General features: G+C 44.9%; 1 protein-coding gene across 14 annotated transcripts in view; it reads right to left on the bottom strand.

The window, feature by feature from the left end:
- LOC143345635 (protein turtle) overlaps nt 1-14,375 on the bottom strand; it is a 93,304-nt gene that overhangs the window by 7,953 nt on the left and 70,976 nt on the right. For 9 of the 14 annotated variants that reach the window (XM_076772988.1, XM_076772981.1, XM_076772987.1 and 6 more), the window contains 4 exons: nt 12,670-12,750; nt 10,062-10,247; nt 9,333-9,560; nt 8,930-9,023 (listed from right to left, as the gene is read on the bottom strand). In XM_076772988.1, the coding sequence (XP_076629103.1) occupies nt 8,930-9,023; nt 9,333-9,560; nt 10,062-10,247; nt 12,670-12,750 (589 nt within the window). Of the gene's footprint in view, nt 1-8,929; nt 9,024-9,332; nt 9,561-10,061; nt 10,248-12,669; nt 12,751-14,249; nt 14,319-14,375 lie in introns of all 14 variants that reach the window. The other 5 variants (XM_076772985.1, XM_076772991.1, XM_076772993.1 and 2 more) reach the window with 3 other exon arrangements.

The following is a 14,375-nucleotide window of genomic DNA, read 5'->3' as shown; positions in this document are numbered from 1 at the left end:
CGAAGCGGTGGCGGGTACAGCCAGCGGCGGCCGCACGATCAACGTCGAAGGAGAAAACTTTTTACGCGTCGTTCCAACTTTCGAAATATTAGCCAGCTTTGGTCTAGTCGATGGAAGAGACGCTGGGGGATGTTTCTTAAGAAGGCTACTGTGCGTTCGCGAAATGTTGGCCAGCGAAGGGAATGTGTTTGGGTCACTAGATCCCTCACGAGCTTAGATTTCATCATTCGCTTTCTCTTGATTTTACCGAACCGATTGGGAGTTAAAATATTACGAAAATGATGCGTCTAATTTACCGAGAATAAAATTATTTTGCATTTGTAGGCAAAGATTAAAAGGTAATCGTAAATTTCAATAGAGAATGACCGTGTGTAATCATTATGATTCGCGTTTGCCTTTTATTGGTTGCTTCTGGTCGTGAAACATCGGCTTCATAGATTACATTTACCGATAACGAGAGTAGATTGTCAAGAATTGAGTATAAATGGGGTGGTAAATAAATACAGTTACACGGTTCTTTTAATTCCACGCGCGCTTAGTATAACAAATCGTAGGGGGACACGCGCATGAATTTAGCGTGGCGATCAAAGCGTTACAAGTCAGAATACAATTTTTTAAATACAGAAACTACCTTCAGAATAGGTTCTTATTAATCTAAAATTGTACACGTATATGTCAGCATTCCTGAGGTTTTTTAATTCATTTAATTCCTGAATTCTTTGCATCTTTTCCATCGACTATACTTTCGCACCATACCTACACAATGGCTGGGAACTTTCTGGAGACAAAATCAAATAGTGTGAATAAGAAATTCTCGTTATTTTTACGTATTTCCCTTCGAGAAAGAAATGTTCCTCCTCCGATGTTGATCGTTGACCGTACACAGCGAGAACGTGCAACAACAACGTCGTAAAAAACACGCAACGTTAACACGAACAAAAACAAGGAGCTAGTAAAAACAAAACAACGAAAGGCAGACGTACAAGTGTAACGTACAAGATAATAATCTTTTTTAAGAATCATTTACGTGTACGTATATAAATAACGAATAACGGATGCAGGCAGGGAAGGCATGCGCATGCGCATTCCGGTGCACGAGTGGTCGGGCGTGACGTGGGTTGTGGGTGGGTGGGCGTTGCCAGTGACTGGATCTTTCTGTCATATATTGTTTTTTTTTTTTTTAATTTTTTGTTGATCTTCTGATTTAAATTACGTTCTTTTTTTTCTCAGATATTTTTTGCCCAATGTATAATTTTTTTTTTTTTTTTTATTTAAAGTGATAGCAATCGTGGATTTAGGTGCTCCGAAACTCGTCACCTTTTCTCCTCCTTCGGGTCCGGCAGCAAGGAAAGATGGGGGAGAGAGAATGTTGTAACACAACGATTACATTCACAAAAAACAATATCGTGGCGATAATGATAAGAAATATAACGCTAAATAACCGAACGTTACTTCTAGGCGGTGGTGGTTTAGGGAGCAAATAGATAACACGTGTGTACCAACGGACTGTGTCTCGTGTTTCCGGTTTCACGAAGGCCGAGACTCTCCATTCATCGATCGCGAGCAAACCCGTTCGCAACGGAATATACTCAAAGAAGTCGAAACGAAACCATAAATCACGGATGAGTGACGGATGATCAGGGTTGGGCATCGATCGACCAAAATTTTATCAGAATTAGTCGGAAATTCATCGATCGTCAAACGGAAATCGTCAAAAATTTCCTCCGCACGCGTTCGCGAAATTAAGTATACCTTCGAAAAGTTATTTTGTAAGTCGACAAATATTTTCGGGCCAAGTAATACCATTAAATTATAAAACAACTAGCTTGGTATACTCTTATTTTGTCATATTTATTCAGCGAATAAAGAATGTCAAGAACAAAGATTGTTAAGATCGAGTCGACAATTATTTTAATCGAGACGTTTGCCCAACGCTGCTGATGAAGATATTCGAAAAAAACGAGAAACGAAACAAATCGGGGGATGCGTACGGTCGGATAATAATCAAAGAACGAGAATTCGATGCAACGATACAAATATTGTCGGTAAATGGCGGACGTGGAGGTCGTGGGTGTTGGTGGGAGGGATTTATAAGCACAGACAATAATGTTTATCGTAGGGATCGAGGATCGAACAAATTGTACAACGACGAACGTCGTGTAAAAACGATCAACAATGAATATTACAATGAATAATCGTGTCTGGGATGCAGTTCGGGGTAGAGCCGCATCGACAGCGGCTTACCTATTGTTCATGTCCGAGTGTTCGAGTGTGAACGCGTCGATTTTACGGCTCGTCTAAAATCGATAGACTGGAAACAGTAAAAAGGATACAAGAAGTATTTTTTTTCGATTAAAAATTTCGATCGATTTGTCAAGCGTCCCGATTGCTATCGCAACGATAGCGCGATTGCGTTTCTCTTATTGGTCATGCTCAGTCAATGTGTGACATGCTACGTGAGAGAAAATGGTTTCAATAAGCGAACGAAGGCTCCCGTTCAGATCGGTACGTTTGTCGTGATCGAGATCGCAACGTGAAGAGAAAAAAAGGGTTAAAGGTGAGAATAAACAGCGGGGGCCGATACCGGTAGGATATCTGAAATCGTCGATATTGTATCGACGTTACTTTTAATCTTCTCAGCTGCCAGGATCGGCCCAAAGTGTTCTTCTAAAGAAACGAAGCAAGCTATCGATCCTTCGTTAAGAAATAATTCGGTACGGTGCATCTACTATAGAGAAATTTTGCGCGAGATCCATGGAACACTTTAATATACGAGCAAAAGAGATCCAAGCGACCTCGATGGTCCTCCGAAACAATTCGTGCGAATCAGGAACGTGCAAAATCTATTTAAAATGTTTCTATAATAAATATAATAAATCATTCTTTTCACACTGTCGTCGATAATACGGAACAGAGTTTCGTTGATATAAATTTGAATGCACGTTGAAACCATGGAGTCGCTTGGACGTCGAGTATCGTCCATCGATCGAGCGAGTGGCACAACGAGAGACGATGGGGGGAAAAAAACTGCTAAAAGTGGAGAAAAGTCGAGCGAAGATGAGGTGACGGTGAACGTTGGTGAGCAGTGGGCGAACGAAAAAACAGAAAAGGGGTAAGGTGAGTGAGAGAACGAGTGTGAAAACGGTTGAAAAGAAGGGCGAGTGACAGTATGCGCAGAGCGTAATGCGACTGGCAGATAAGACAGAACGAAAATAAAAAAAGAAATGAAAGAAACTGTGAGCGAACAAGTTCAACTATGGATACGATTACGATGGGTCGAGGCGAGATCGAGAGAATGAGCGACTCGAGCGCGACGGACGGTCGATCATCGAAACGATCCGCGCGTCGATTCAAAAAACAGGAACATTTTAAACCGTACATCTACCGTCTTGCCTCGAGTGTCTCTTATCTATGTACTCCCTAATTCCGCCGAACGAAGGTATTAGGGTACTGACTGGATGTTACTAGTGTGACTCCTAGCTGTATTTGCCTGTACTGCCGATCTCATCTACAGTCATGACAATCATCCTAAGTAGTAGATAGTAGTAGATGGTAGTGGTAGATTAGTAGGTCCTAGCAGGTAACATGGCAGAGCTGTAGTCTCGCACAGTAGGTAGTAGTAGTAATAGTAGCAGTAGTAGTAGTAGTAGCGGTGGTAGTACAGTAGGTAAAAGTAGTAGTAGTAATACTGGTAAAACGGAACAAGTCCCCAGCGGCAAGTGGCGTTTTATTTGCTCATTCGATCGATCAACGACAGTACCGGACGACAGTGTCGATCAGGCGTCTCGTTTGACCGATCGACGGTTCATATCGTTCGGCGTTTAGGTCTTTCGGACACACACAAAAACACATACATGGTATACCCGTCGTCGGCGAGATCTTTATATTTCGTGGTCTCGGGAGCAACCGTTGTCTCGGGTACGTAGTAGTAGGTAGTGGTAGCAGTAGTAGTAGTAGTAGTGATGGTAGTAGCAGTAATAGTAGTAGCAGTACTTGGCTTTTTTTTTTATTATTATTTTTCAGTGTGGCTAGCGGAGGTTAGGCTTACTGTTCCGCCTCTCTATGATAAACACGCTCTCGTAATCTCGATTATCGTGGTGGAGCGCGTGATGGTCACGATCACGGTTCGGGGGGGCCTGCTCGTGGACCGGCTCCGAGGTGGCAGTGGCGGGGGTGGTTACTTGCGTAGGAAGTGGTGGTTGATGAAGAGGTTGTGGTGGTGGTGGTGGTGGTAGTTGCGGATTCAACGGGCTGCAACGGGTCAGCGTCGAGACTGACTCGCCGCACGCGTTTAGATTTGTCGACCTACAGAAAACACAGAGAGAGAGGAGGACAAGAGACGCCCACGTTTTTTTTCTTTTCTTTCATTTCTAAGCTTCTTCTTCCATATTTCTCTATTTTATCCTTCATCGCTTTCGTCGTGGTTCCTCTCGTTTTTATCGCGGGGGAAACGGAGGGGATGAGAGGCGGATGGAGAGAAAGAAGTCTTTCCGTTCGCTTTGTGCCTCCTTTTTTTCAGAATTCTTTTTCTCCCAAAGATCGCTGTTCGAGATCTCTTTCTCTCCGGATGCATCTCTCGGTCCCCGTTCCGAGAATCTCTCTAGCTCGCGTTTGGCTCTCTTCTGATCCTTGCTCTGACCGCGATCCTCGAACGTCGATCGTCGAGGACTCGAAACCAGGACCGGTGTTCGCAGTCCGCGCACGATTCTCCCTCGGAATTGCCTCCGTTCGAGCGATACGATGCACTTTCACGACCCTCTGATCCCCGTACGAGGAAATGTGTTCTACGGTTCGTGCACGCGGTAGGAGAAACCGTGCGCGACGACCACGAATCCGGACCCGCCGGTGAAAAAGAATCTTGGCAGTGGCTGAACCGTCCAGCCCGTTCTGGATATATACGTGTAGGTATAAACGTGCATTATCGGCTCGTTTCGTGAAAACCCTCGGGATATAAGCGCGACAGCATTCGTATTTGCGCGAGGGTGTACAGCCAGAGATGGACCAAACTTGTGGGCACAATTTATATTCGTGCCGTTTCGTTTTATAATTTTATTCGAGCTTGTTTTGCCACCCATCTTTGGCTGTACAACGAAAAAATGGGGCTCGTCGCGAGGGTGGCGGTTTTGTTCTTATTTCCACGGACAATAAAATTTGTATTGATCAAGCAACGAATTTTCGATTCGTGAGGGCGAGTTATCGGGATCGATCACGAGCACATATTTCTTGCGAGTTTCATTGAAATTGAAACTGTTTTCTTTTGTACGAATTTCATTTAAATTCTTCATAACTCTCCATAACTGTTCTTTAATTAGTTGAAAATGCAGTCAGCCTAGGGAACGTGCTAGAGAATTCTTGACATTTTTCAGCAAATTCCGTTCCTGTTCCTCGGGGAAAACAATTTTTAAATACTTGAAGATTCCTCTTAAATACTTCAGAATTCTGTACCAGCTCGAGAATATGGGGAAATACTGTGTATTATATGCTCTTTTATATAAAGTAATAGAGTAAAAATAGTATTTTTGATATGTACCTTGTTTTTAATGATGTCAATGCTAGTAAAATTGAATATTAAATAAATACGTTCTTAACCCGTATTGAAAAACGATATTGTTTCGTTCTAAAAATTGTCGAGATCCGCGAGAAAACACGATCGCTCTGCGATTTTTGTTTACAACATTTCTCCATTAAACAGTTTACGAGTAATTTAAGGTGATCAAGCTAAATGACTCGCCCTCGATAGGAGAAGAGTAATGACAACATTTGTTCGCGAAATTGTATCCTGTTATCGATTCGAATTAAGTGGGTTTTCTCGTATTTCGACTGGAAAAAAACTCGATTTTTTTACCTCTGTTTTGAGTTTAAAGTTTCAACAGTACATTTTTAAAGTAGCAGAGTAAACACCCACTTTTACCCTGAACTAAAAATTCTAATAGAAAAATAATCTACAAGCTTGCAGTGAAAAATTCAGGCAACATCTCCAAAAGTATATTAATCAGCAAACTTTCGCATCTACAAATGACGTATATTTCCCAAAAAAAAATTCCCAAAATTTCCTTCGAGAAACCCGCTTAATTTCGATTAATCGCGGGTTAATCGACGATTTATTTGCGGGCCGGAAGCGCTCGAACCGCTTGCAAATGCACACATCCCGTGCGCCGTTGGCCTAATATCGTCGACGTAAATATGAAACGAGCACTAATTACGTTAATGCAAACATTTATGGCCGTAGGGGGCGTCTGGCGAGCGCTCGCGTCGTCAAAATAATATCGCGAGCCCTTCCAGTTCGATTTTAAAACGATCAAAGCGATCGTGGAGACTTATCCTGGGGAGGGGGAAACACCCTCGCGATAAGCCCGATAGGAAAACTCGTGGATGAATCGACGTGTCGGCGATCTCGAGCGTAATGTTCGATAAAATAACACATAAACGAGGGAAACGTGGCGGGAGAGTAGAAACGGCGTCGGTGAAAATGAAGGACGGTGATTGAATTATTCGCGAAAAATGTTCCCCGGTTGGTCGGCGGCGGGTGAACGAACGAAAACAAAAACAGGGGAGGAAAGAGGGGGGGGGGGACGGTATGGCGTTGGTGTGGGCGAAAACAAAGAGAGGGGTAGTGAAACGGGCGTCGAATGACAAACGAAATGGCTCGTCGCGGGAAACAAAGGCGACATACGATCCAGAATAGGCATCACTGCAGTCGTATTGTGGACTTTTGGATGCCACGATGGAAAATCATAATAGTCGGCTGAGTACACCCGCTACTACACGTGCAGTCCGCTTGGCGTGATTTCAAAAGCTGAACACCTCGGTGTTATCGAGGGCCGATTTTTCTCTTTCTTTTTCTTTTCTATTTTTTTTTTTTTTTTTTTTTTTATTATACGTACGGTTCGTCGGGAAATGCGATGACGTCGGCGAGCGTGCTCTCTCACGACCGTTTTCTCTGTCTCGAGTAGCTTTTCATTTCTGCCGTTATCGTTCGGTTAACTCTGTTCTCTCTGTTTTTCTTTTTTTTTCCGCTTCTGTCAACGGACGATGCACGCCAACGCGAGGCTCGAGCGGGACGCGATCGGTCTGGTCATGGGGAAATCGACTTCTATCGCGGAATTGATTCATCCCTGAAAGGAGCTGGCCGGTCCTAAAAGTTCTCGAAAAGAAGGCTTTAAAATTTAGACGCCAGCTCCTTCAGAATTACATCATCGCTCGATAAGGGCTAGAATTCACAGTTGTTCGGCTCCAGAATCGAGTATTATTGTTCTCTCGGAAGAAATACTCCTGTACCGTACCGAAAGGTATAAATTGAATTAATATAGTACCATTGCAAACACGAACGAGTCGCCTGACTTATGGTGGCACTCGAGTACTATCGACTTAATAGTTGCGTATTAGGAACGAGCTGGTGTGTATTCGAGTCTTAATAAATCTAACCATACGTATAATATATAATGAAAAGTAGCGATAATGCATGAGTACAAAATTTATGAGTTTATGAATCTGTAAATTTTGTGCGGACTTGTATGAACTTTCCAACAGATTTGCAACGCATTTATCAATTCATGACCAATCGAAATCGATCAAAGGATGAGCGTACAGTGAAATCGAGTGCAACGATCGCATTTGTCGTGAATGCAGGACGCATTTTTTAACAAGGACGACGCTGCTTGCGTAAACGGGTCCGTGAACCAAAATGGCGGCGTCCACCGTGGGTACGTTCTTCGTTCGCGGACGCATTCTTACGAGAAAACAATAACACTGTGCAGCATCGCGGACCAGGCCGAGCGCGAGATGATCGCTCGAAGAACAAGTGCACGCGCAAAGACGGACGCGAACGAGCTTGTCAGGTTCATCGTTTTGCTTCACACGACCATCGAAACGAATCGTTCTCCAACCTCGTCCAAAATACCTCTGCTGCTGCGGTTTAGTCTGCCGTTTTAGCGATCGCTACCGCGACACAGAACAATCTACGCGTTTTGCTCGCGTTGTGTCATGTATGGCGCAAGATCAAAAGAGATCTTCCCTCGTTTCGGTTATTTCTTTTCTCGTACGCGTGTTCTCTTCGCTTCGTTCGTCCTTTATGCGACTACTTTTCTCGATCAAAGGGAAGTGACCGCTGTTCCGTAAAAAAAACTGAACAGAGACGGCCGGAGAGAACCACGGGATTCTCTCCCACGTCTCTCTGTCTCTTGAAGATACGTCGTCGGACCGCGATATCGTTCGTTCTACAACCGTTTACGTTCGAGAAAGAAAGAACTATCGCCACGAGTGCAATTTCGATGATCGTGTAACTTGTAGATCTCTCTTTCTCCGCCACCAGCGGTCTCCAAAGTTGGAGAGAACGATTTTAAAAAAGGAAAATTTCTGCGTCAACGGGGAGTAGCTTCAAGTTTTGCTAATAGAAATGATATCTTCGAGGGTCGAGTCATTTTGGAGAACGCTGGTTCATACTTACACGTTTCTCTTGACGTTTCTCGTTTCCTTGGTTATCGAACGAACGATACCCGCGATTATCACCGTGACAATATGAATATGTATAAATAGCTCGAATATTTTGTCAGCTATCGATTACTCGTGAGAGGTTTCGTAAATGCTTGCGGTGCTTCGGTCGCCTAATGCTCGTAAGAGGGGGTGGAGTGGACTTAATTGCTAGCTCTGGCTAAACCTAAGTGATGTACTTGTATCTCTCCGAGGTCGCATCTGCCCCTGATATGTGTCTACAGCGATTCACATCATCGTCAGAACGTAACTGGGATATTTGTCAAAATTCTCGCGAGCAGAGAAGTTATTAATCAATTAGAAGTGCAGGTGCGACCTCCACGGTCTACGTCCTCGATTTAGTATTAATCTTTGAGAGATCCCCGTTAGGGGGATCAAAAAAATTAGGCGATTTGGAATCTGTATGGGGTATGTGGGAGATCCGGATATTGACACTCACTTTTTCAAAGGCACTGTTCCCTGGGGCCCCTGCCCTGCGCCGTTCCTGGCTTCGGTGACCCGGCAGGCCACCATACTATACGCTGAAAGCAGTTCTACAATGTTACAAAATTATGTTAACTGGTTGTCTGATCTCGTTCACTGGTGCTCGCTCAGCAACTGCGTTGTCGGGACGTCGTCGCCTTCCCGAGCCACTTTCCAAGACAAAAAACCATTACCTCTCGGATACATTTTTTTTCGAGGAACCACCTGGTGCCCCGTTGTACATAATTTCGATTACTATCGGTATATGTCTTAGAAAGGGAACGACGGAGGAAGACGACGCGACCGAGAGCCCAGGTGCAGGCCAGACTCGAAGAAACAGCGACGAACAGTTCCGTCTCGATGTCCTCTGCAGCTCCTACCTTTCTCTTGTTTTCGTCTCTTCCGCTTATTGCAAATCTTCACCGCGCATATGCTGAGGATGATGGCGACGATGAAGAAGAGTATACCACCGACGACGCCCGCGGTGATCGCCTTGTGCTTCACGCGAGCCGGCACCGGGAATTTCACCAGCTCGCTGGCGCCGTAATTCGTCGCCGAATTCGCGAACACTTGGAAATAGTAGGTCCTACCACCGACCAGATTCTTCACTGTTTTCGTCGGAGACCCAACATGAAACAGAGAATCGTGAAACGGTCGCTACGTTTAACCTTCCGTTCTCCCCACCATCGCCTAATCGGAAACTCGAACGCAAGGATGCCTTGGAAATTGGCTATCGTCAACAATTCTTGGAGCTATGTTTATGTTTTCAGGATTGTTCGAAGGTCTCGAATGTCGCGCCAATGTCCGAGACACAAGTGTATAAATATCGGTATACTATCCCTTTGCACTCGGAAACTTTTCACCTACTGCTAACTCAAACACACATATCTTTTTTCACATTTTCCACTTATGTATTTTGTCCTATATAATCGCTTTAAAACAATGATATCGTTGTGTTCTCTTAGAGGATACATCGAAATTCTTAGCTGAACATCCTTTCAGAGGGGACAGCCGAGTGCAAAGGGCTACCATATGCAATAAATTGGTTAATAAAACCGAAATTGATAGAGCATTGAGCTTAATTCCTTCGTTCAGTGGGCTGAACTTACCCAAATAGCTGGTTTCGTCGGGTCGGATTTGTCCCTTGTTGAGCGTTTTCCAGGATCCGTCCGTTTTGTATTTGATGGTGTAATATTTAATGAGGTGTTCGAACTTCAATGGTGCTTGCCAGGTCAACAGGAAACCGTTGCTGATCTCCGTGACCGTGAGGTTCCTGGGCGGACCTGGCTTCGGGCCTGGCGATTTAAATCACGTTAGTGTCGAGAAAAACGAAACATCCATCGAGATAGACAAGCTGTACACAAGCTGTACGCGCCATAGAAAATATTTTTATTTCTTGTTAGAATTTTTCTCACAAGCCACCTCCAACCAGAGAAGAAATTAATTTAAAGCTCGAATAGAATATTTGTTCCTTCAGAAATTGACTGTGTTTCGTTATTCGCAACAAGTCCAATTATTTCTACGACAGTTCAAAGTTAGTATCAAGGCAGACTCTACGATAATCGAGGGTGGCAGAAGAAGAGAAGGGTTATGGAGTCTCGACTTCCCTACGTTCGAATCGTAAAATTATACCACTTTTGAAACGACAACTACTTTTCTTAACGACCACTTCGACCCAGCGTTTGCCTAAGCGATGCACGTTCCAGCGCGCGATTCTACGGTTACGGGGCGAAATACCGTCGCTTGGAATTGGGATTACGGGCGCTTAATAAGCCTAACGAATGTATGCCGGAAGTAATTAAGTCGTAACATAATATATGCCAGCCGGTGACGAAAGATGCTGACCTCACGCGTCTCCGATTCCAAGACGTTGCATCAATATCGTTACACGGTCGACTCTCATCGCATTGTGGGATTAGATTATGGCGAACCGTGATTTATTTCACGCCGTTTCGTTTATCACGTTGGCGTAGTACTCGTTAAATTTATAATGAAATTAATAAATGTTTATAACTTAAAATTTCTTTATTTGTTGCATTTGAGTGCAAAGGGTTAACTAATATTAACGTAAATCAATTTTTTTAGTTCTCTATTAGAAGTAATCTACTAAATATTTCTTCAACCCCTCATGTTTCATTTTAATTGTACCAAAGGATAATTTTAAGTATAAACGGTATACTGAAGTTACACAACAAAGTCTGTTAAGTTATATTAATGATTTTACACGGAGCGAGCACGAGATACAAAAAGAGAATCTTCGTTCGAATTTATTAATTCGATGCACAGTGGTTGGGGGTTAATTGTGGGCGCGCGAAAAAAGAAAACGAGCAGGAGGGAGGTAGAGGATGGAGGAGAAACGCAACAACCGCCGGACGCGGAGCCGTTGTTTCCCGTCACGATGAAATTCCCCGGGCATTATTCGCGATTATTTGCGAACGTTAAACAATACCCCGGGGCACAATGCGATAAATTGTCACGATGGAAAAACACACCTCGTCGCTCTGATCGATATTTCTGCGATCGTTTACTGCGGTATTTACAATGTCCGTATTTGTCAACCTCATTTCCGCGAACGTGCACGCCGAACTGAATAAATCGTCGACCGCATACGGTCAAACGACGCACACCGTTTAAAAATAATAATAATACCTTGTTGTTGCACCAAACCCTCTCAGAAAAAATTAATCTTGGACATTCGAAAATTTCCAATCTCGGGGTGTTGGAAAACCCTAAACGTTAATTCCTTTTAGAAACCAAATATAATTTGGGCAAACGCGAAAGGGGGGAAGGGGGTGGAAATATACGCCGAGGGGCGAATCCCTTTCAGCGCGGCCGCCATAAAAATATAAATGGGTTCTCGATGGAGGCGGCACGGCACCTGGGAATAACGCGAATAACCGAAACGTGGTTATTGTATTCGCCGAAAAAGCTTTTTACCGAGGCGAGTGGTCGCAATTAATTCGCGCCGCGGCGAGCGGAAATTTTTGCCCGCCGCGGGCCTGGGATGCGCGCTTTTGTCCGCGCCGTAACCGTTCCGCTCGTCCTCGGTTATAATTTCCAGCGGGTCAAAATATCCATAATTGTTCGCCCGCATCGAGGAATATTTAATCGCGGGCCGCGGGAACGTCGAACCGCGCCATTTTCGGCCCTCCCTAACGAACCGAACACGGATTCGCTCTACGCGACGCCATTTGTGATCTGGAACCGAGCATTTTCCAAACGGGACGACAGTTTCAGCCAAAAACTCTTTATTACAAAAGTTAGACAGAAGATTCGTTTGTTTTCCCATTATTTATAAATCGGTGAACAGCGACAATATTGGTTTGACAACGAAAAAATTGTGTTTTATTCTATTAAAAAAATCCGCGATTACTTAGTCGCCAAACCAATAGTTCGTCTCTTTGATCCGAGGATATCCAATGACCCGAAACTTTAATGGCTAATTCCCGAGACTCATGGGAGCTTAAACGACGCGACGGGAGAAAGGGACGATCAGGACCTTTCCTCTTCCGTGTCATGGTCGCAATATTGCGTTGTTCGAGCGTGGGAGGAACGGAAAGGACATTGAACGCGTAACGGGGGATCTGAAAGAAACCCAACTGCAACAAGAAAGGAATTAACATAACGTAAGCACGCGAAGAACGAAACAAAGCGCAAGAACAGAAAAGTGGCTGAATATTGAGAGTCGAAGAAAAAAAAAAAAAGAAAAGTCGATACCTTTCGGACGAATGATTGGCGGGAACACTGTGTTGCCAGAGGAATCGGTCGGTAATACGAGAGTGTTATAATCTAAGATGTCTGAAACGAGAGAAAACAAAATGGCAGCGGTGAGAAGTCGAGGATGGGGGGTGGTTTGGTCGTGTCGTAATAACTGGTCCGGCTCTGGACCGGGAGGAGATCCTCGCGAATCCGATCCACCGGAATTCTCGTTAAGCTGGCTGTAATCGCGTTACTCGTGGCAGGCTAACGAGTTTCGAGACCGCTGATGCGTGGGCGTCGGCAACGGACGGGGACGGAAAAAGGCAGAGATCGAAGCAAGGGGAAGCAAAGGTCGCTGGAACACGTGTATCCATGCTCGTGCGCGCGAAAGGGCTCGCGGATTATTAGCTCGGAACCTCTGGCCGCCTATTATTTACATGGAAATGGGAAAACGAATGGACCGCGGTCGCGATCTCGCGGAATTACGAATTAACGGGACAGAGATACGTCGCGACGACAGGGTGGGTCTCCATTAGAGCCGTGTACAGGGTGCAACTGAAGGTAATAGGGGTCGTTCGAAAATGCGAAATACAAATTTTTTGAAGGAAAATAATTTTGGGGGGCATATTTCTTTAAAAAATGAGCTTACATTATTTCCAAAATAAACGGTCCATATAAAAATTGAAAATTGTAGACTGGTTTGACACGCAGTGTACTAAATTTTTAGCTCGACTAACTTTTCCCATAGAAATTATATTTTTACAATTGATGCAGAGAACAGTCCTTCTAGATACACAAATATCGAGAACTGTGAACCCGATTTTCGGGAACGACGGTGACTTTTCGTGGTCGGAAGGGCCGTGGGATGTCGAAGGGGGCGTTCGGGCTCCAAAGGAGACGCAACCATAGAGATTTACGAGGGCGTAAGCGGCGAACGAAAACGCGGGGGAGGTAGATCAGTCTCGTAGCCGGCGTCCGGGGCCGAGGACCGAATAAAAATCTGTACAGACGGCGGAGAAAATCGTGGCAGCGTGTGTACAAATGGAAGGCAATGAACCGGCGGATTCGAGGGAAGGAAATAAAAGCGGAAACAGAATGAACGGCTCGATAGGTTTTCCGATACGATAAGTCGCGACGGAAGTCTTCGTTCCCTTTCTCTTCTCTGGCCCTCTTCCTCTCCCTGTCCGGGTTCCTCTTTTCCCCCCCCTTTCTTCGCTCTGTTTCGACCCGGTTCGACTCGTGAAAGGCAGAACCCTCTCCTACGTAACTTTGAATTTCTCGCGCAGAATCGGTATTTTCCCGTGAGCCTCGAGAGGAGAGGAGAGACGATGAGGGCATCTTCCGCGCGAGGCGTCTTTACGGAATCGTTCAACCGAGATTCTTTGTCAGCGAAGCGAGCCCCGCTTTTAAGGAGGAACCCCACGGTCCCCGGACGGTTTTATGGTCGATCGCGCTCGAATACCGGGATCGTCCCTTTGATTTCTGATGCGGCTTTCATTCCGACGTCTGGTTGTTTCGTACGCCTCGTTTCGAACTGTTTCCGCGACGCAGTTGATCGCGACTAATTAATTGGCTACGTCCACGATCGACGATCTTACCGCTTTGATCCGTGGCTGCAGCTTGACCGGCGCTCGAGGATGGAGTCGCTGAGTGTGTCAGTGCCACGTCTTCGAGGCCGAAGCAGATGGAAACAGAGAAGGAAAGATTTTTCCACAGAGGGCGAT

Source organism: Colletes latitarsis, chromosome 9, assembly GCF_051014445.1.
Source record: "Colletes latitarsis isolate SP2378_abdomen chromosome 9, iyColLati1, whole genome shotgun sequence".
NCBI lineage: Eukaryota > Metazoa > Arthropoda > Insecta > Hymenoptera > Colletidae > Colletes > Colletes latitarsis.
This window is presented reverse-complemented; position numbering and strand designations above follow the sequence as displayed.